Here is a 23,109-nt window from a genome sequence, read left to right as displayed (position 1 = left end):
CATGGAATCACTAAGACTTCGGAAGTAATTTAAGTCCATGTCAATGCACCACATTTTCTTCAGTTCTGTTTGGAGGGTCTGTAGGTTCTAAATCATCTTCTTTCCCAGGAATTGCTTCATACGATGCCAATAATTTTCAATTGGGTTGAGATCGGAACTATTCCCAGGCCACTCTAACATCTTTATCTATTGTTCCTCAAGCCATTTCCTTACCTTCTTATCAGTGTGACAAGGAGCGTTATCATTAAAGCCCGGATTTTTATGTAATATCAACCCCTAAAATATGTACATAAATATGTAATAAAAATGTCTGAAATATGTAAAAAATATGTAAATTCATAATGAAATATGTACTATAAATATTTATTCCAAACGTTACTTCCTATTTTTGTTACATTTTTTCCTCACAAAGGGATATGTTTATTTCAAAAAGACTTACAAAAATTGAAGTTACAATATTACAATGCTTACATTAAGTATTTTTTATGTTCTTATAGAGCAAAAATACTAACCACAATTTGAATATATTCAATATTTAATATACAATGTCACCAGGTACCATTCAAAATGTTCAGTAGTAAATTTTCGTTGCCCAGATTTTTCACTCAAGAAGCACTTACAAAAATTCAGGTTACCTTTGATCTTGGGGCAGGCACTGTATTTAATTATTTAACTTACAATATGTTACCAGGTACATTTCCAAATGTTCAGAAGTAAATGTTTGTCGCCGATCAGATAATATGTTCTTGTACGCAGAGAAACTTCTCTCCACGTCACAAGAAGTAACCGGAGCGTACTTCAGGAGGTGAATGTGGTCGGGAGAAATATCATTGGGAGGGTTAACTGTTTCACCATTGAGAATGCGGCTCACTGTAAATAAGCTGACGTAACCTGGGTTTCTTTCAGTCACTGCGTCAAATTTGCTTCGAGCTTTCTCTCCCACATCTCCTCCAACAGCAGACAGTTTCTTTCTTGCATCCTCATATATATCCATAGCTTCCAGGAGAGGAAGCCCAACAGTTTCAAATTTTTTTATGCTTGTATCAATCCAACCAAAATTGCTGTTTATGTATACCATATCGCAAGCAAGTTTGGTGTCCTTGAAGAGATTTTGAGCAGTGCGTACCGATACAGCTGAGTCCGCCGAAAATGAGTCAAGCACAGATTTCACTTCTTCAAAATGTTCGTTGTAAAACTTACTTGCCCGGATCCAAGTGGCCCATCTAGTAAGAATAGGTTCCGGAGGAAGTGGTACACCTGGCAATTGTTCCTTGTAAACTTGCACACGTTGTGGTGCCTTCAGAAACACCTTTTTCGTGGAAGAAATAAGTTGGTTGACTTCCGGTAAATTGCCTCTCACCTCCTCAGCAATGCGTTGGAGAGCATGTGCCAAGCAAGTAAAGTGGATCAAGTTAGGATAAAACACTAAGTGCCGTAGCAGCTTTTAACATGTATGACGCACTGTCTGTGAACATGAGAAGAACTCTCTCTTCTTGTACGCCATCCGGATACAACAATTTAAGACTGTCATTCACAAATCGTGCTATGGTGGAATGATTAGTATGCTCTAGAACTTTGCATGCAATGAGATGTGGTGTAGATGGAGAATCAGCAATTAGCGTTCCAACAATGAAATTACTTACATACCGTCCCAAAGCATCAGTTGTTTCGTCGATGGAAATCCACACATAGGAACTGCCTACTTCTGCCCTAATTGATTCTAAAGTTTCTTTGTAGGAATGTGGAAGATATCGCTTTCGAAGGGTTGACTCGTCAGGAAGTTTACGGCCACAATATTTTTCCAGAAAATCCCGGAACTTCGGTACTTGAATTTTATACCAAGGGATGTTTGCTGCAATCATTGCTTCGCACATTTCCTTGTAAAACACACTGAATGAAGAATCCTCTTGCATCTGGGTTAGTAAAACTTGCTTCTTTTCACTCCGTAGTTGTTTGTTTTCACATGAAGTGAAGTGCGAACATGTTGATCTAATTGAGACTTCATAGTTCACCAAACTTTTTTTATCGCACACTCGACAAAAAATAACTTTACCATCCGTAGTAAATGCATCATCGACTGCTATCCAAGATCACAACTTTTGAGATAACAAGGAGGTAGGCGGAGCCATTCCAGCTTTCTACAGCTAAAACACTGTTTAAATACTGAGGCAAGCTCTTCTTAAAACTCCAATGGTTAAAATGAAAAGGCGACGAAATATATATACGAAATTCTACGGTTGAGTTAACAATACTTCATTCAAGATTTGTCGCCGCCGGCTGCAAAAATCAAAATGATCACAACAATGTACGGATGAAAGGTAAGTGCCTCTTAGCGTTGTACTTGCCACCTTCCATTGTTGGTTCTCTTCGTTCGCTGTGTGTTGCTTGCCGCTCCATGTTACAAACTGGAAACTGAAACACTGTCGAATCTTGATGTAATTGTTACGATGCGGCGAATCAACGAACTGCTATGTACGTACAACGAAGGCAAATTGCACTTTTAAGTTACTATATTTTTTTAGACCTGGAAATGGGGAGGGGAAGTGAGAAGATACTTTTTTAACTAGTAAGCCAAAAGTTCATTGGATTTTCCTCTTAAGGACTGTTTTATGTAAAAAATATTTCATATCTTAGGAATATGTAACATTTAGTAAAATATGTAAAAATATGTAATATAAAACTTCACTGTGACATCTCTACTGACGTAATTCGTCAATATATTTTAATTCCACACTTGTACATATAAAGGAAAAAATATGTAATTACATAGAAATCCGGGCTTTAGTTATCATGCATGAAAAGATCACACTCGTGGATCTGAAGCATATCCACTAAATGGTTCTTAAGAACGTTGATATATCCGTCTGCGTTCATCGTCACGTTTTGCAGTAAGAAATATAAACCTGCCCTGCCATTTTCACCTGAAAAACATCCCCCCCCCCACACCATTACAGACTAACAGTCTGAACCGTACACTTTGGGTCATATCGATCTGAACATGATGGATGTCGAACCTTAGCAGCTCCCATTCGGAACAGTTGGAATGAGCTTTCATCGGAAAACATTTTCCTCCACTGTGCTGGTGTCCAGTGTGCATATTTCTTTACACAAGCAAGATGGTATTTCTTCATGCAGGCAGAGAGTAGTGGCTTCTTAGCAGCAGTACGACATGGCAAATCCAAGTCTTTCTGTAAACGGTTCTGGATCGTGCGAACACTTACGTTTTCTCTCGGGTGCATTTCTTTAAGTTCTGATGCTGTCAGTCGAGGCTTTTTCTATATTTCTCTCATTAGGAGAGCATCTGTAGATTTGGTTGTTTTTCTTTGCCTTCCACCACTGAATTTGTGCTTTGGAATGACAGTCGGAGGCAATCCTCTGGCAGCTGCCAGTACCTTCATTATGGTTGATTTTCCATACCTGTTTGTTTGGATATGGTCTTTATCGGGAAGTTTTCACTTCGTCATGCAATACTGCTGGCTTTTTCCACACTACTACAGTACCTTCCTGTCATATCACAAATACACCTGCACAGTAGTCAAACATCGAACACAAATACAGTAGGAAAATATCCAACACAAAGTGCGCCACACGAAAACACAGCAATTTATCACACATACTACTACGAAATGAAATGAACTCGCTTATCAGCAGTAATACACTGTTGCCAGATATGTTCATGCAGAAACAATTCTGTGTTCGAAACAAAACAACACTAGATACAAGGCTACAAAGTGATAGACCGCTCACTATGGCAGATTTCACATGAGGTCCGCAGTCATTTTGCGGCGGATGTATATAACTGGGTTATTGTTGTTTGAAAAAGAACTGCAAATTTACACATTTACTTTACAAGTGGAAGAAAGTCATTGGACACCACTTGTCAGCAGATACCATCAGTTTTCTTGCAATCAATAGGAGGTCGGTCCGCCTTTGCCAGCGATAACAGCAGCCACTCGTCGTGGTAAACTGGCCACAAGGTCGTGTAGTACACTGAGTGGGATATTCCGCTATTCCTCCTGCAGTAGTGTCACCAACCCTGGAAGTGTAGAAGGGCGAGGCGATCGCGACCTCAATAGGCGTTCCATTTTGTCCCATAGATGTTCGATAGGGTTGAGGTCAGGGCTCTGGGCAGGCCAATCCAGTCGGGTGACATTATTTTCTGCATACCAGACCTTATAGCCTTGGAAACATAACAAGTCGCATTATCGTCCTGGAACACACAGTCTTTGTTTCCATAGAAACGCCACAACGTGGGGAGCATGGAGTTGTTGAGAATATCTCTGTAGGATGCAGACGTCATGTGGCCATACACCGGTACCAGTGGACCCACACCATGCCAGCTGAAACAACCTCAGAACATGATGCCGCCACCACCATATTTCATTTTGAGCACTACCCACTCGGGTAACAGACGTTCTCTAGGTAATCGCCATATCCACACTCTCCCATCTGATCGAAACAGTGTGAAGCGTGATTTATCGCTCCATAGGACCTTCCGCCATTGCTCCACCCTCCAGTTTCTCTGCTCTTTACACCAGCGTAGTATCTGTCGTTTATTGTTTTTTTTGTTTTCAGGGGTTTGTGGGCAGCAGCTCGACCATGATAACTGAGTGCATGGGCCTCCTTGCAAAGTGTCTTAGTCGAAACAGTCAAACTGGTCGCACTTTGAAACTCTTCTGCAATCGAATGAATCGGACGGGTCCTCTTTTTCCGAATCTCCCTCTTCAGCACTCTCCTGTCCCGGTCATCCAACTTCATGGTTCTTCCACTTCGTGGTGCATTGCTGCAGTGTCCCTTTTCCTTCCACTTCTTCATGACAAAGGCTACAGTTGATTTAGGGACCTGTCGGGCAGCAGCTATGCTACGTACACTCATGTCTCCTATGGAGCAGCCTACTATGATCCCTCTTTCAAACATGCGGAGCTCTTTCCTGTCTGTCATTTTATCAGCGAATGATCTGAGAAGCCTCCTGCTTCCGTATATATATATACCCGTCTGTACTCTCTTTTCCATGAGGAGTTCGTTTCAGAGTTGAAACCGGGGTGTCCAATGACTTTCTTCCACATAGTATATAAATTATATATTTATGTTCCTAAAAATAAGAACAAAATCACACAATTTTGCACTAAATTATGCGATATTTATCGATATATCAGATTGGTTTAATTATCAGTAATTTCACCTGTATGCTATAGACCTATGTTGGTTGATACCGTGATACTGATAGTGAACCAGTTAATCTTCACATCCCCAATTTTTGCCATGATCTAATTTTTGTAATTATAAGTGTGAGAATAGGTTTGTGTGTAGGCACATGTGCAACATATTTAGTATTTGTATTTAACATATTCTTGAGTAGTTTTATGAATATGGTTGGGTGGTAGAAAAGGCCCTTCATGGCCATTCAAAATAAGGCAATACGTAATTACTTCTGAGCATAGCTATGACACTTACTTAGTGGAGCCATCAGTTGCCGTCTGCTGCTTCTTTTTCATCTCATCTTCTATCATCTGAAGACGGGACATTTCTAGAGCTATCACCAGGTCCATATTATAATCTGCAGTGACACTCACTCTGTACACTGTAAATATAACAAACATATGGTAATAGAAATGCTCCACATATTTCCAACAAAATTGGAATATAGCAAATGTGAGGCTTGATATGAATGGTGTTTGCGTAACATCTTATGTGTGTTCTAGTTATTGTATAACTAAAGAAAAAAAACATTCTTTACAGCATAGAGCATTATAGTGCACATTAAAAAAAAATAACTTAAAGTTTACTTAAACTACAGAAAATAACACTAGCTTCAACCTGTCATAAAGGCTCTTTTCTTGAACAGAATTCAATGCATAATGTATGCAAAGATGCATTGTGATTAGACTGAAATGCACTACCTCATTAATAAAATAAATGTTTCAAAAATGCAATAAGAAAACATGTAGCATGCACCATTCAAATGTTCCAATCTAGAAAAAAAAATGTCCACAGCAATGAAAACATGTTCGAAAGTTGCAACACTGTGTCAGTCCAACAAGAAAAATCTCTCACCACTACATGTAACACTACATGTTAGCAGAGAACTTAGGGCACAGTGATCATAATTTGGACAACATGCCTATGACAGTTTACATCCTTTGATTTTCAGTTTACAGCAACAAAGACCCACAATGGTGCTCTTTATTGTGGGGACACTTACAATGCAGTGAAAGTAAACATAGATATTGTTAAAATTAAAGTAGATGTACGAGTCCTTCACAAGCACTGTTCACTTTTTACTAGGGATGGGCCAATATGAAATTTTGGCCGATACCGATAAAGTACCGATATAAAATTTACCGATACCAATAACCGATATTCTACCGATCCGATATAAAATTAGAAATGGTCCTTGAAGAACCTGAAATGTTCATGGATCTCCTTAATAAATATGTTTCGAGGTGACTGCAGAGGAAAAGTAGTTGAATATTTAGACAATTACTTTTTCAAAAAGTAGGGCATCGAGATTATGCATAAAAATTACAACAAAATGGCAGAATTTTGCACTAAATTATAAGGTATTTATCGATATATCGGATCGGTAAAATAATCGGTAATTTTACCGATAAACCGATACACCTACATTGGCCGATACCGATAGGGTACCGATTAATCGGTACCATCCCTACTTTTTACTCTTCCAACAAACTTAGTGTGATGATTCTGGCTTGGAGCCAAAAGCTCAGATTGTGGTGTTACTGTGTTGCCTGCTACAAAGGTAGGATAAAGGATAAATAGCTTAAGTCCAGTTTATTGTGGGAGCTGAACTACTGTGTAATATGCCTCCACTGGGGGGTTTGAACTAGAAGCCCCTTGATTACAAGGTAGGTTGAATATGACTTCCTACCACATTTTGCTTCATTAGTAGAATCAATGTGTATCTGATGAATCAGGAAGAACATTGTAGCCTGCATACAAATAAAATGTTCCCCTTTACACAATATTGCCTCTTATCAAAATTTTTAGTTCCTTTGTTAGATGGAATTACTGTATTTTTGTAAGCAAACTGTGTGTTTGTCTTTTAATGCTTGTAACCAAATTCACTGTCCACTCTAAGAAACCTAATGCAAGTAAAAATAACACAGATTAAGTAGTTTCTTTATGCCATATTACTCAATTCTAAGGTAAACAAACTCAGCACATTTACGTAAATAACATAAACTAAAAATATCTCTGCTGAAAAAAAAGAAAGAAATCAAACAAATAAAACAGTGGAATTTGCAAGAGGCTATTTAATGAGCAACATGCATAAAACACAAACTTATTCAAAGCAAAAAGAGAATACGTTACCATCTTCATCGGTACCTAGCTGAGCTGCTTTACTGCAGCGAAGACTGCAATATTCGTGGATAGTCCCTGTGCGAGGATTCCGTGCACGAGGTCTGGAACACCCTGGCCTCTCGCACTCCCCAAGAAGACTCACTGCTAGTGCCTGGTTAACTTCAGATTCCTTCAGAAATTAAAAGAGTGTATCACGTTAACACCCATGTTTTCTTAGAAGAGAAAATTTGATTGGCACTATTGTTTTCAGAGAATGGAGAATTTTTAAGATTCTTTTGTTTTAAAACCCACTGTATGTAATGCATAGAGGCACATAATTTTGGTAAATAAAAAAGAAAAATTTCGGTAGGAAAACAGTCAATTTCGGGTTCAAAAGTGGTAAATAAAATACAATTTCGGTGTTATAGCAAAAGATATTTTGATTTTAAAATTGTGAATATAATCCTAAATTTGATTTAAACACTACACTTATTACACAAAATTAACATTTCACTTCTAATAGCACATTTATGTAGTTATCAGAGTATTAAGTTTATTTCTCTATAAAGGAGCCCATTTTTGATTCTCCAATATTAACAGCAGAACTAATTAATTTTCCGTGAATTGCGTAACTCGCAGGATAATTCAGACCTCAGAAGGTGTCGCGTCGGCAAATAAAACCTAAATTTCGTGTTTAAGAGTTTAGTTTGCAGTTCATATCGCATAATTTCGTGACAAAACATTGTAGCAAAATGCATCTCTCACCTTTCAAAATCATGAAAAATTAACACTACAATGTGTTTTTTGACATTTCATTTTTTCGTCAGGAAAGAAATATGCATGCCCCAAGTACTGCATAAATTCATAATAGTGTTTCTGTTAATGCTAACACTAAACAACCTTGCCTTTTTTGCTTGCCTACTTGTGTAGTCCTTATTGCCTAGAAATCTAGGTATCTGAGACAGAGCCAGATCTATCTTAATGAAGGTGGTGGACCTTCAAAATTAATCAGTTGCAAGAATAAAAAGAGAAACATGGAAATACTGAACTTTTCCCATAAGATATTACTGCCACATTTACCAATACTGAATCAAAATTCCTGTCTTGCTGAATAATTGAATAACTTAACTCCTGATCCTTTTGCTATTTTGCCTTCAAATTTTGCAGATTCTGAGTAACAGTATTTGTACAGCATATATTGATAAAAACAATTTTGAGAAAATGGCTGGCAAAATATTAACTGCAGTGGTGCAGGCTTAAAAAGATTCCTCCTAACATAGATATGTCATATTGCATGTGAAAATGCCCTTCCTGTAGGTGACCTGGTTACCAAAATTACAAAGATAGTGAAACAATTGGACAATACCGTAGTTTGCAACCCTGTAATTTTGTAAATACAAATAATATGGTAGCCCTTTCAGTATGAAAAATTTCAAAAAAATCAAAAATATGTAAGGTTGCGGACTCTGGTGATCTGACATGGAATATGGCAGATAACACTACTGGAACAAGGACTGGAACTGGAAAAGACCCTACAGACACATAAGGTAAGCACTCACCTCTTCGTCTGAATCAAAATCTGGCCAATCGTAAATAGCACTTAAGTTGGTATGTCGACCCTGTCCATCCTTCACCCATGGATTGTTTGGGTCCAAGTCTTTCAGAGAGGCAGCAATAGCTTGCGTCATTTGGTCCTGGAATGAGCAATCGTATGTGATCAACACTTTCCTATTCGTTGTTGAGTTGAGTTGAGTTGGTCTTTTAAGTCCACTTTGTGCACAGTAAGGCTAATCGGGACTGGACCTACAGTTTTAAAGTGGGATCCGAACCTCTTGTGCCTCCACCGGGTATCGAACCCGGGACCCCTTGATCACAAGGCAGCGACGCTACCACTGCACCATCGGGGAGGCCCCTTTCCTATTCATAATACCATATTTACTCATGTATAATGCACATTTTTTCCAAAATTTTTGCCCCCAAAAACTGTTGTGTGTATTATGCACGGAATAATTCAGACAGCCAACATGAAACCGTACAGGCTAGTTCCATGATTTTGGGACACTTGCATTGATTTTTCATGTTTACGGAACCCTATCATGTTATATATCGTTGTAAAGCTTAAATTCTGCAGCTTCTGAATATGGAAACAGTATTCCATTCAAGATAATGACACTAATGTGAAATGCAGTTGAAATAAATTCATCACAAAATGAAGGAACGTTCTGATTTTTATGGTACTTTGGATGAAAGAAAACATAAGGTAGAAGATAATAAAAATTAAAATGTATTACTGGCCAAATAATATGACATGCATGGAGTGTGTAAATTCCTTAATGGAAGAAATCTTGTGCTGGTAACTGCTATTGGGAAGGTTCTGAATGTGCCCGTATAAATGTTACATTAGTCACGGAAAGAAAAAGTTTATATTTTGAAGTTCTTTTAGAAAAAGTAAAGGAGGAATGAGCAAAACCACGTATAAAAGTTTGAAGGCCATTTCACACGATTTTTCGCTTTGTAATGTAATGTTCTGCTACACCAAGAAAAGCAGTTTAACTCGGGTGGAATTCGAGCATGTACTTCCGTGACATGGGATGCATATAAGCAGTATTTGTTGGGCGAGAAAATACAGAAAATAACTTCCTGAGCACTGCAATTCCATAACGTAATTTTGATCTCGCTTTCTACTATTACAGAATAAATAAGGTGGTTAGAGCGAAAGGTTTGGGATGCTAAACACAATGGAGAGGGGGGAGGTGGAATGGGTTGGAGACTTATTGTTTACACAAGAGGATATTTTCCTCTTGGTTCACATAGCAACAGGTGACTCATTGAATAGGTATGATGTCATTCACTCGTCAGCATAGCAACAGCTTTACGATGATCTACAACTAAGAAAGCCATTTCTTGAAACTGGATTGTACTACACATTATATACGAGATATAATTTTTTGTCACTTTTCCCCATCAAAAATCAGGGTGCGCATTATACACGCACACGCACTATACACGCGTAAATACTGTATGCTTTAACTTAACTATATTTGTCTTAATACCAATTTCTTTCAGGCATACATTGGGATTGTACATCTCTCCGAATACCTTCATTTTTATAATTTAAAATAACTATCAATACTTAATAGGGGTTGCACGGATATGAAATTTTTACCAACAACGAAATCCAGCATCCTGACAATTCAATACCAAATTGGAAAATGTTCCATTCGAATTTCAATTGTTGATTTGCTCTTCTTCTGAACCAATTTATACAAGTTTTCTATATTTATGCAAATGTATGAATATCTGTGTAAAATAATTACAGTGGAACTTTGATTTTACATGTTTAAAGAAACCAAAATGGAAAAAATTAAAATGCAGCATACTGTAACATTCGGAAAAAATTATATCATTATTCTCTATTGGGTCCATGAGGACTGAATATATTATCAGGGAAGTGTAAAATGAGGATTCTACTGTAATTATAATGAAGATAAAGCAAAAATATAATAGGCCAGGTCACCTTCCTACAAGAAAGGAAACAGAAATTGCAACCTGCCAGTTGAGGGTTACAGATACTGATGCACATGGGCATCCAGAAGCGGGGGCAAGGGGGTGCCATGGCCCCCTGCCCTGGAAAATGAAAGTCAACCAAAAATTATATATTTTTCACATATAATTTCATTACAGCCACAATAATATGTGTTAATTATTGATTGAATATGATAAATTCAAATTTAAGCAATGTTTTTGAGGGAACAACACTATTATTGAGGAAAATGTGCCTTGTTTGCCCACCCGGCAAAAAAAAAGCACCTTCCTTGCCCCTCCCAGGAAAAAATCCTGCAGATGCACTGGTATGGCACCACCATTATCAATTTCAAGGAAAAGAAGAAAACAACATTCAGTCACTTACATCATCAACAGGATCCATTCCCATGAGACCAGGAAACCTCTTCTTCCGCACCTTCCGAAGAGCTGGTGGTGTCTCCGGTGGAATTAGGCCTTTGGACACTGCTCGGACAAATTCATGCCTCTTTCTCCTGGCCAGGCCACTTGTCTGAATGATCACACTACGAGGTGTCCTCAGGTATGGTCTGGCAATCATCTCTGAGAGTTTCTCGGTGACCTCTTCCAGCTCATTCTGAAGAGAGATGTTCAAAAATCATTTAATTAAGAAATTACGGTTAGTTTTGATACTTTTCTAACTCGCTAGTTAACGATTAATTTTGAAGGCTGATTAAATTCAAATTACGCAGTACCCTTAGTGAATGAAGCCAGTGAGCCTTCAAAATTAATGGAAAACTATCAAATTCACAACATGGAAACAAGAAACTTAATGTATGTAATACTTAAACCGTGTTTACTGCATCCATTATGAATAGGATCTCTAGCTTTGTAGTCTAACCATACTATCAATAAAGACAGGTTTACTTTAATGTAAATCAAGTAAAAAATAATAATATCATAATGACTCCATGCTAACTTGAAAAAGCAGTGCAGATATTATGTACTGAAATTTGTGTTCATTTGGTCATTATGCATAAAATAAAACATGTACTGTTGTTCATTGGATGATATACTTTCATTCTAATTATTTCTGATGAATTATGTTGCATTCTTGCTTCAAGGCAAAAAGCAAGAGGAAGACACACACACTGCCATGCCTAAGGAGGGGTTGGTGGGGTCAACCCCCCCCCCCCCTTTTATGTGCCAGTATACCTAAAAAAGAATGTCAAAGGCAGAAATAGATGTCAAAATGAGGGCAGACTATTAAATAAAATATGAATCCACCCCCTTCCAAAATCCTGGGCATGACACTGCACACACACATATACATGCATATGTGGTTACACATTATATTTATTAGCATCAGCCACTCCAGACGGTAGCTGCAAGGAACAGCTAATCACTTCAGTGACATGATCAGGACCTGTAATTTTTTAGGGATGGGACCGATTAATCGGTACTCTATCGGTATCGGCCAATATAGGCATATCGGTTTATCGGCAAAATTACCGATTATTTTACCAATCCGATATATCGATAAATATCTGATAATTTAGTGCAAAATTTTGCCATTTTGTTATAATTTTTATGGATAATATCCATGCCCTACTTTCTAAAAAAGTAAATGTCTAAATATGCAACTTCTCTTTCACTGCAGTCACCTCAAAATATACATTTATTAAGGAGGTCAATGAACCTTTCAGGTTCTTCAAGGACCATTTCTAATTTTATATCGGATCGGTAGAATATCGGTTATCAGTATCGATAAATTTTATATCGGTACTTCTTCAGTATCGGCCAAAATTTCATATCGGCCCATCCCTATAATTTTTATACTTTTTAATCCATTCCAATTATTTTCACCATGTTTTAACCCTTTCCTAGCTTAGTATTTTCTCCCACCCTTGACAAAGGATAAAGATCAATATAAAAATTCAGAGGACAAAACAAGGTACATATAGGGACTTTTTCTCATTTTTAACATACTGATGGCACATGGTGTGAAATACTACCTTCTTTATTCAGCTTCATCATGGTTAATACAAAGTGTCTGAGGTAGGTCCTTCAGAATAATTGGGATGAGGTTGTCGTAAGGTCACTGTTTGAGACTATTTTATTGCTGTAAATGAAGATTTTCATTCACATTGCCCCAACGCCCAACCAGCGTCGTATAACATGGGTACCTGGGGGAAACCCTGGGGGGTAAAGGAGGTTAGGGGCGTGATGCTGATCACATCACCCCCCTATACGCCTTCATGGCATGGTGCTGTTCACAGGGGAGCACAACAATTGCTTTTCTATACTGGTACATTAAATTTTGCTTAATGCTAAAGGTCGGAGGATTTGGTATTCAAACATTCTTTCATGATATGATGTATATCTAAGTAGTCTTACCTGCATAAATTCGAAAATAGTTTTGTTGTATCCATTATCTTCTAAATAGTATCCATAAACATAGGAACCACACAGGACCCTTCTTGCTTTAAGCAATTCCCTTACTCCCTCCTCAACAAACTTTGTTCCCTTTTCTGCAGACTCTGAAAAATAAGAATGAGAAAGATAAATGGTGCCTTTACCAATGAAGTACAATTGTTAACAAAAATAATATTTACACTGTTAAGCCTTGTTTCCATGCATAATACCAAACTAAAAATGTTGACCAGGGCAGAAATTTATTTTATTCCGAGTCTGAAGAAGACCTTACAAGAAGGCTGAAACATTATGTGTATATTGTGTTTTTTAAAATAAATTTCTGCCTTGTTCAGCATTTTTAGTGTGTTAAAAATAATATGAATAAAATGGTTGTGCTGCATAATACTCGGAAGATAAACATCCTCCCAGCACATAGTGATATAGTATATGTATAAAAAATCTAAATATCTTCACAGTCTGAGCTCGGTTGGTAGGGTGTTTGACTGCAACATGAGAGACTCAGGTTCGATTCTAGGGATGTGTGATTGCAGGTGGGAATTTTTCCGACAATGTCCCTGCATAGAGTGGCTCTCAGGCTCACCCAGCCTCTAATCAATGAACTAAATGTGGCCAGAGCAAGGTCTTCATCACATCACCTCCATGTCCGATATCTAGACGCATGCATATTTTGTTTTTGATGAAAACACAAAATGTGAAATAACACATTGTAATATTAATTTTTCATGTTTCTGAAAGGTGTGAGGTGCATTTTCCTACCCTGTTTTGTCATGAAATGATGCGAAATGAACTACAAAATGTGAAATAGAATCTTAACCATGAAATTTAGTTTATTTACAGACGTGACACTTTCTGAAGTGTGAATCATCTTGTTAGTTATGCAATTCATGGTAAATTGATTAATTCTGCTGTAAATATTTGAGAAGCAAAAATGGACCCCTTTATACAGGAATAAACTTAATACTATGATAACTTCATAAATGTGCTATTAGAAGGGATATATTTATTTTGTGTAAAAAGTGGAGTTTTTAAATCAAATTTAGGATTATATTCACAATTTTAAAACCAAAATTTCATATTATATACCGCTTTCGATCTGATTTTTCACTTCTATAACAGCAAAATTTTATTTAATTTACCACTTTTGAACCCGAAATTGACTGTTTTTGTACCAAAATTTTGCTTTTTATTTAACAAAAATATGTGCCTCTACCGATATCGATAATGTGTGGAGACTAGGGCTGAGCCAATACTGATGCACCAGTATCAGTCGATTGATTGATTGATTTGCTTTATTTTACTTCATTTTTTTGCCACCTTTGGCTAATTTGTGAAGATGAGTGATGACATGATGAAATTGATGAATGGACACTTACAAACATTCATGCCCAGGCTGGGATTTGAACCTGGAACCCCTGGCATAGTAGCACGATGTGCTAACCACTCCGGCCAGTATCAGGAAGTTTCAGATAGATTTTATTTACTGATACTGGCCGATATTTTCCTAGCCTCTTGTAGGCCACAAAAATGCAACACAACATTTTTGCAGAGCCTAATTACTAGGGACGTTCAATATATAAGTTTCCCTGTGCTATAAAATATTGTATAAAGCAATGCCATTAAAAGGAAGCACATTGTTGACAATCGCCATCCTTCGTCTACAAGGAACAACAATAGATTCGTTATCAGACGTGAAGGCGCATGCGCTCAAGGGCGAAAAGTAAATGCTTGTTCGGAAAACGCAGCCTCGCGTCATAAGGAGTTCAGAAGCATGGATGCTAAGGGCATTCTGCTTATGGACTTTTTGGAACAAGGACGAACAATTAATGCTGACCGTTATTGTCCAACATTGGGTAAACTGAAAAATGCAATTCGACATAAGCGACCAGGTCTCCTGTCAGCTGGTGTCATTCTTCTTGACGATAATGCTCCCCCCCACTCAGCAGTGCAAACACAACACAAAATTGAAGAATTGGGGTGGGAACGGCTGCCGCACCCTCCATACAGCCCCGATTTAGCGCAGAGTGCTTTCCATCTTTTTTCGGTGTTAAAGTCTAAATTGCAAGGTTACCGTTTCGAAACAGATGAAGTAGTGAAGTGGAATATGAGAATAGTGCTTAATAGCCAGAACTCTGATTTTCTTGCAAAGGGTATGGACAAATTGGTGCAACGGTGGGACAAATGCCTGAATCTCTATGGGGATTATGTGGAGAAGTGAGGAAGGATCCTCCTACACATGTATGTATAGTTTTCTAATGTATCTTAAAAATATTTTTTTTACAGCATACGGAAACTTATATATTGAACGACCCACGTATCTTGAGAAAATAAAGCAATATTTGAAGGTTCCGTTTATTTTGGACCAATATTGGGTGAAAAAGTATATTTTGTGATTACGTTACATATATTGTAATGTAATTCTTAAATACATGGTGCGGCAAAAAGATCTGATGGTTTGTAAGTAAAAATAACGAACGTATTACACAACATTTGTACATGGTTATTAATTCAACAGATTGGGGTACATGTGCTATTTAACAGGCGGTAGAAAAAAATCTTTACAACAAAGGCATAGGTTTTGAAGATGACGTCATCCAAGTGGTGTCCAGTTCTCGCCATGCATGCAGCAAAACGATCTGTCAGTTTTCATTGATGCGTAGCAATGCGTGTCTGGGGGAAAGGGGCGTGGCTTGATCAGCTGCTGCTGCCATACCAAATCAAATGTTGGGGCGTTTTTGACAGCTTCGGCAGGAGACTTGCATGGCAAGAAATGGACACCACTTGGATGACGTCATCTTCAAAACCTAAGCCTTTGTTGTAAAGATTTTTTTTACTGCCTCTTAAATGGCACATGTACAGTAGGATCCATGAGTTTTACCGTGTAAATTGTCCATGACTATTTTCATTAATTTGTCTCTCACATCCTCTGCTTTTCTAAGCGATGGATTATTATGTATGCTGGTGCAGAAGTTGTCTATGTATGCTGGTGCAGAAGTTGTCAACAGCTTGTTTTGAGTTTTGTTTGAATTCTTGAAGCTCTTATTGAGACAAATAAAGTGCACGAACATGGTGATGGACAATTTGCATGGTAATACTCATGGATCCCACTGTACCTCAATCTGATGAATACATAACCATGTACAAATGTTGTGTAATACGTTCGTTATTTTTACTTACAAACCATCAGATGTTTTTGCTGTATTCTGAAGCAAAACAAGGGTGAATTGATGCTTACAATTGTAGTGGAATCATCATCCACTAATATTAATCAATATTTTTAAAGACCTTTAATTAAGTAATGAAGTCCAGTTTTGGCATGTACTTACAGTTTTTCCCTAGCTTTCACCACATCATGTGGCTTCATCAGGAGATAAGACAAGAATAATCAAAGTTTAAAACATGGTGAGGTAAGTTGGGTTTAAAAAGGTTAAAATGGTAAAAGACAATGCAGTGCTCTGCCACTACTTCCTACTCCACCTCTGGCTGGCAACTGACTCAATTGTTCACTTCTTGTGAATATGTTAACTACACAACAGAACAAGATGCACATTCATCTTTGGCTTGTTGATAATGGAATGCATGAGCAAAGTTGTGACTGCAGTGTTCCAGTGGTTATATTTGTGAATAGCACGTACAGTAGACAAGGGCATGACAAGGGCATGGGCGTCCGGAAGAGGGAGCAAGGGGGCTGTGCACCCCCTTGAAAATTAGTCAACCAAAAATTATATATTTTACACATATAATTTCATTTCAGACACAATAATATGTGTTAATTATTGCACAAACATGATAAATTCAAATTTAAGCAATGTGTTTTGAGGGAACAACACTATTATTGAGGAAAATGTACCTTGTTTGCCCCCACCTGGAAAAAAAACACCTTCCTTGCCCCTCCCTGGAAAAAATCCTGCGGACGTCCATGGACAAAAGATGCAGAAACCAGTATCTTGTTCTGATGAGTGGTGCAGCAATGATGGAAACTTTTTAGCAGAGAAATTGAAGATACGTACATCGTGGGTCAAAAGTCACGATTGGATACTATTTATAGTGCAAGAACATATTATTCGAAAGTGAAATTGACATAAATAGTTGTCATGGTTTCAAAGGAATGTTTATCCTAGTCACATATATTGTGTGGTAATAATTCATCTGTTTTCAGATACTGGTCAGTCAATCCCAATACAGTGGCTAGGAGTCAGGTTTTCCAACAAAGGTCTGTCCCGATGCTACAGTTAAAAGCCATGTTGAATGCAAATGAATTCTGTTGAGGATATGAAATGAGAAATTACCCATCTTCGGAATGATCACACCCAAAGGCAAGTCAACGCACATGGCAGCATCCAGCTGTGAACCAAGAATAAGATTCAACATACCGAGTAGTTTGACCTCTGAGAGCTTCACTCACCTCTTTATCTTGTTCAGGTCAATACAGTTTCTCCTTTACAATGATAATATCCGATGGTGACTTTTGGTTCACCCTGTAGAATCCATTGACAATAAAATTGTTTGACAATTACTTCTCTTTTATTTTTATTATTATTATGGCCAATCAGAACTTACTTTCTGGACATGCCTCATGGAAAAGCATACAGAAAAGTTATACCACAGAAGAAAAACTCTTTTTATATACAAATCACAACATGAAGAGACGTAACACTGCCTAAATTATGCTTTAACATTAACTATTGACTAAAAAATCATTACAAAGAAAAAATACCTTCTCTTTGCTGGCCCTGGACCAAAGACGAAGCAAGAACTTCCATTTTATGCCTCACAGCATTCAATAATGGTTCCTCCAGCTTCTGACTATTCTCATGGTTCTTGAAGCGAGTGTAGTAGTGTAAAAAGCGATTTAACTCCTGCATTTGTTGATTTCGGAGTGTTGCCTGAAAGAGACCCATTACGTGCCATTGGTTAAAAGGTAAGGATACTAGCTTCAACATCGCATCAATGGAGTGGTCAGTCATTTCCTGATCTTTTGAACACAGTGCAACTGCTTCACTTCACATAAGATTTACTGACCAGAACTCTTGCACAAGCTGAGACAATAACATATCGATACTGGTATTACTTGAAAATTGTACCAATTAAAAATAGTTCACAATGCTTAAATTTTCATCTACACGTTTTCCACTGAGCTGCAGTAGCTCAGTCATTAGGACATCTGACTACCATGCAAGAGACCTGGGTTCAATCCCTAGTAGGGGAGAACCAGGATTTTTCCCACTTGTTCAAGTAGTTTCAGTGCCCACCCAGCATCGTATAAAGTGAGTACCTGGAGGAAACTCTGGGTGGTAAAGGCAGCCAGGAGCATGGTGCTGATCACATCACCCCCACCTTTGGCCGTGATCAAGATAGTGTGGGGCCCTAACTCCACACTCCCTATACGCCTTCATGGCATGGTGCAAAGCACAGGGGAGCATTTTACTTTACTTTACATTTTTCACTGGAATTATGCCATAGCAAACTACCAATTTGGTCTAAAATTCTCATAATTTCACATGAGAGTTGTTTCATAAGAAAATGAGACATCCGCCGTTGGCTGTTAGCACAGTATGGAGCAAGCACAAACTTTGTTCTCTTTCCTTTGTTCTTCAACAACTAAAATTGTATTTTGTTCTTCTAAACAAGCGGAAAATGTCACTCACGACCTTCAATGCATAGGAAGTCATAATTTGTGGTATTTTATTATGTGCAATGTAATTGAAACTTCTATTTGGTAGCATATTTGACTGGAGTTCTTGGACAGGTTCTCGCAATCTTCTCCCCAATCAAATCTCAACCAATACCAATACATTATGTATCGGTTCAGCCTTACCTAGTGCCAGGTCCTGCTACAACTTTACCAGCCCTGGAACAGCACGAAGGTTTATCTGAACATTTGAATAACAAAAGAAATGTATAAGTTGTGACTTTTGTGCATATTAATGTTACAATGTTATATCAAGATACAGGTAATAAATCGATTGATTGATTTGCTTTATTTTACTTCAATTCTTCAGCCACTTTTGGCTAATTTGCGAAGATGGGGATGAGTGATGATATGATGAAATTGATGAATGGACACTCACAAACATCCATGCTCAGACCAGGATTCGAAACTGGGACCCCTGGCATCGTAGCGCGATGTGCTCACCACTTTGCTACGGGAGCGAGCTAGGTAATAAATAATTATTCCTAACAATGGCAGACAGTGCAGTAAGTGCATTTGATCCATCGACAATAAAAATATGCAGACAAATAGCACTGTGCCAAATATATGTTCCAAATAAACTTTACAAGAAACATATTTTAATTAAATACATAATAGTAGTATTGGAAATCAGGCCCTGTAGTACTCTTCATAATTCTGGCTCGATAAAAACATTTCAACTTTATGAAAAACAGAATCTCAAATTTCATTTGCAAATGTTTCACCTTTTGCATTTATGCAAAAATATAGCATGCGTAATTTGGTGTAGCGAAACTTATAATTAGGCTTGAACCAACACCACTTTGAACCAATATCCATACTGACACCAACACCAGTTACCAGTTCCCACTGATACTAATACCAATATTTGAAAATTATACAAAAAATTGTATTCAGAATATATTCTATTGCATTAAACCACATCAATCTCCCACAGTTTTCTTTAGAATATTTCATGAATTACATATGAAATAAATGAAATATAAAAACAGCTATCATTAAACTATGAAATTCACTTTACCACTCTTTTGGCAAGCTCAGCGAGATACTTTGATCCCAGAAAGTACCTGTTGGTATCTGTGATTGAATCTGAACTGGCACTTCGCAATATCAATATCCTGACATTGGTATCCATCCTTCTTATAATGCAACACCCGCATGGAGCATTTAAATTCATCATTCTTGTAGTTCAAGTAAAATCATAATAATTCCCGAAAACATATATTTTTTAAATACATATATGATGCAACTCAATGATCTGTAATATGTAACCAGATAATAATATGCAGCCAACATACAGTATTTACGGAATGAATTAATATTTCATTCTTAGAAATGTGACCTACCTCACTTATCAGAAGGCCCTGTTTCTCATCTGCTTTGTGCACGGCTTCAAATCTGTTGCATCGAAAATAGCCTCCGGTAGCTGAGCTATGTTTCTTCCAACTTTCTAAGCACACCCAGCAAAAATCAAATTTGCACTGAGGATAAAAAGAAGAGGTCAATTGCAACTGTTCACTAATATTAACTCTAAATTTGGATGAAATGTGTACATCAGGTAATGTAATTACAGTTCAATCTACACCAATTTTCTCTGATGCTCAAAATAATTGCTGCTGATACTAATTCACATTATCAGCGATTTAAACCTTATTCTGAATAGAATATAATCATGTTCTATTCCAATGCTGTTAGCCATATAAGATTTAGTATTTTGCATACTTCGCAGGATATACAATCTGAAATTTCAGAAATTAATTTTGGACCGATATTCTACGACTTTAGTGCAAAAAAAAAAAAAACACTAAGCTCTAACTCTATTGCACAAATTATGAAGATTTCTCAAACTTTCCTGAGTACGTTACACACAAGCAAACAATCAGAATATTCACTTTGAGGCATGCTGGTTGACTTTAACATTGTTTATGGGAAAAAGCAAATGCAAACTTTGTTAAAGATACCTCATCACATTTGCTTGGAGAGACTGAGTGGAATTTGGATCTGTGATCTCCCAACTAGAAATCCAACAACTTAACCAAACTTGTTAAGTTCACGTGAACTACGGGTAAACAGATGTAAAAGAACTAGGAAAACTAAAATAAAATGTGAAAAGCAGTAACTTAGAGAAACAAATAACAAGTGCTGAATATTTTTCTCTCATATGCATTTATATTAGGATGTATTTATATTTTTGTTATTAAGTGTCATAATTCTGTCACTTCTGGCGAAAGTTTATTTTCCACTGAAACTGATTGATTGATTGATTTAGTTTATTTTACTTCGCGTTTTGTGCCTCTTGGCTAATTTGCGAAGATGGGGATGAGTGATGAAATGATGAAATGGATGAAAATGGACATTCACAAACAACCATACCCGACCGGGATTCGAACCTGGGACCCTTGGCGTCGCAGCGCAATGTGCTAACCACTCGGCCACAGGGTCAGGCTTTCCACTGAAACTAGGAGACACAAAGGAAACAAAAATGTAGGTCTATCTTCAAATACTGTCTATCTTTTACATAAATTACCTTATTGTTGAATTTCCCTAGTTCATTAGGATGAAAGATGGTACAAATTCTCAGCAACTCAATACCCTTATTAATTACAAGCAATAAATATTTCCTTACCTTTGAGCACTTCATGTGGTTGCAACCTTCATTCTTCTGAATAGGAGACTTGCAGTTGGGGCAAGGCTTCGAGTTGGTCACCAGCCACAGACAGTTCGCTGCATCTTCAGTTTCTATGCAAGATGACCGAAGCTCCTCAGGTTTCACTTCAGATATCTTCTGCTGCCATTCCAGCCACTGGTCACAACCACATGGTGCATGGGCCTCACCCAAGCATTCCCTGTAATAGACGCACCACTATATTAAGTACACCTTTTAAGAGTCTCACAAGGTAGTCAAACACAGGTATGGAACTCCATTCTAACACAGATAAAATTGTAGGACATCTATCTACAAGAGGAGAAGAAACGAACTGATGGTGCTTACAGGATTGTCACACATGAGCTAGAATATTACTGAAGCATTAAAATATCACACACATTTTGGTGACAACATTCAAATATGCAGGGGCATAACTAGGGTAAGGCAGCCGGGGGAGTTCACCGGGGGCACCCGGGGAAAACTGTAATGGATTCTCCAGACTTATGTTTTTGTTAGTCCGGCCACTGCAGGCAGATTTATATTGGCATGTTAGGTCCAAAACTGGTAGTTTCATATAGTTGCACATCTGCAGTAATTACTCCTCGATTCTCCACTATGCTAAGCAAAGAATGCCAGCTATGTAAAACTATGGAAGTATTGATACAATTAAGTGAAGTTTGCGACGCTAGCCAGGAAATCTGTGTTAGAACCCAACAACTTGCCAGTGGCGAAGCTAAGGCGTAAATACTGGGTAGGCTGAAAAATCTGCTTATATTTTTTTATACAGCAGGTCCATGCGTCGATTCTTGTTGGTCGCAAAAGTATCAATTACTCTTTCCTTGAAGCCTTGATCAATGGAAAATTCTTTAACCAGTTTTTTTTTTCAATGGCTATTGTACTGAGACTGAGAGAACTTAATCTTTCATTTTTCATTGAATTACGGAGATAATTTTTTAATCTCTTGAGGGTGCTCATACTTCTTTCGGAGGAAGCTGTTGTAACAGGGAATGTCAAGACCAACTTGATAACTTGTGTTACTTCTTTGTAGATTGTTTGAACATCATTGCTAACTATGAATTTTAGAAGGTCTGCAGGAGGTAAATGCTTTTCTTCATCAGCATAGATATTCTTTAAATCATTTTCTAATCGTTCTTTGTTGAAAAATGGATATGTGGACAGAAAGTTATTTAATTTCATCACAGGAAAATGTAGTTTATATCCCCCAAGCTATTTCGGTCTAGCAATTCAACAAATTTTATCTTTTCAAGATCTCCAAAAGGTATTTCCATTTGTAGAGTCAGTGTGTCCAAGATTTCGTAAGTTAAGCATCTGAGAGCCACGAAGTCTTGTTCATTTACATTTATTTCACTGCAAATCCTCTTAAGAGTTCTCAACACATAATTTCACAGTATTATATTTTTATAACATAAATACACTATGTAACACACACATAAACACACAAGCGCATGCACTTGAAGTAAATTAACATTCAACAATGCAGCACGTGAACGACGCACTTTGCACAAGAAGACTA

The 23,109-nt window shown here is 37.5% G+C and overlaps 1 protein-coding gene across 2 annotated transcripts in view; it reads right to left on the bottom strand.

The window, feature by feature from the left end:
- Positions 1-23,109, bottom strand: part of LOC145980054 (ankyrin repeat and IBR domain-containing protein 1-like) — an 87,345-nt gene that overhangs the window by 22,850 nt on the left and 41,386 nt on the right. Inside the window, exons 10-17 of one of the 2 annotated variants that reach the window (XM_083113042.1) lie at positions 21,555-21,774; positions 20,275-20,409; positions 17,954-18,122; positions 13,201-13,343; positions 11,213-11,440; positions 8,862-8,996; positions 7,333-7,492; positions 5,455-5,581 (exon numbers count right to left, since the gene is read on the bottom strand). In XM_083113042.1, the coding sequence (XP_082969168.1) occupies positions 5,455-5,581; positions 7,333-7,492; positions 8,862-8,996; positions 11,213-11,440; positions 13,201-13,343; positions 17,954-18,122; positions 20,275-20,409; positions 21,555-21,774 (1,317 nt within the window). The remainder of the gene's footprint in view (positions 1-5,454; positions 5,582-7,332; positions 7,493-8,861; positions 8,997-11,212; positions 11,441-13,200; positions 13,344-17,953; positions 18,123-20,274; positions 20,410-21,554; positions 21,775-23,109) is intronic. The other variant, XM_083113043.1, reaches the window with a different exon arrangement.

This window comes from Lepisma saccharinum, chromosome 27 (assembly GCF_977018435.1).
Source record: "Lepisma saccharinum chromosome 27, izLepSacc3.1, whole genome shotgun sequence".
Lineage (NCBI taxonomy): Eukaryota > Metazoa > Arthropoda > Insecta > Zygentoma > Lepismatidae > Lepisma > Lepisma saccharinum.
The sequence above is the reverse complement of the archived record's forward strand: the minus strand, read 5'-3'. Positions and strand labels throughout refer to the sequence as shown.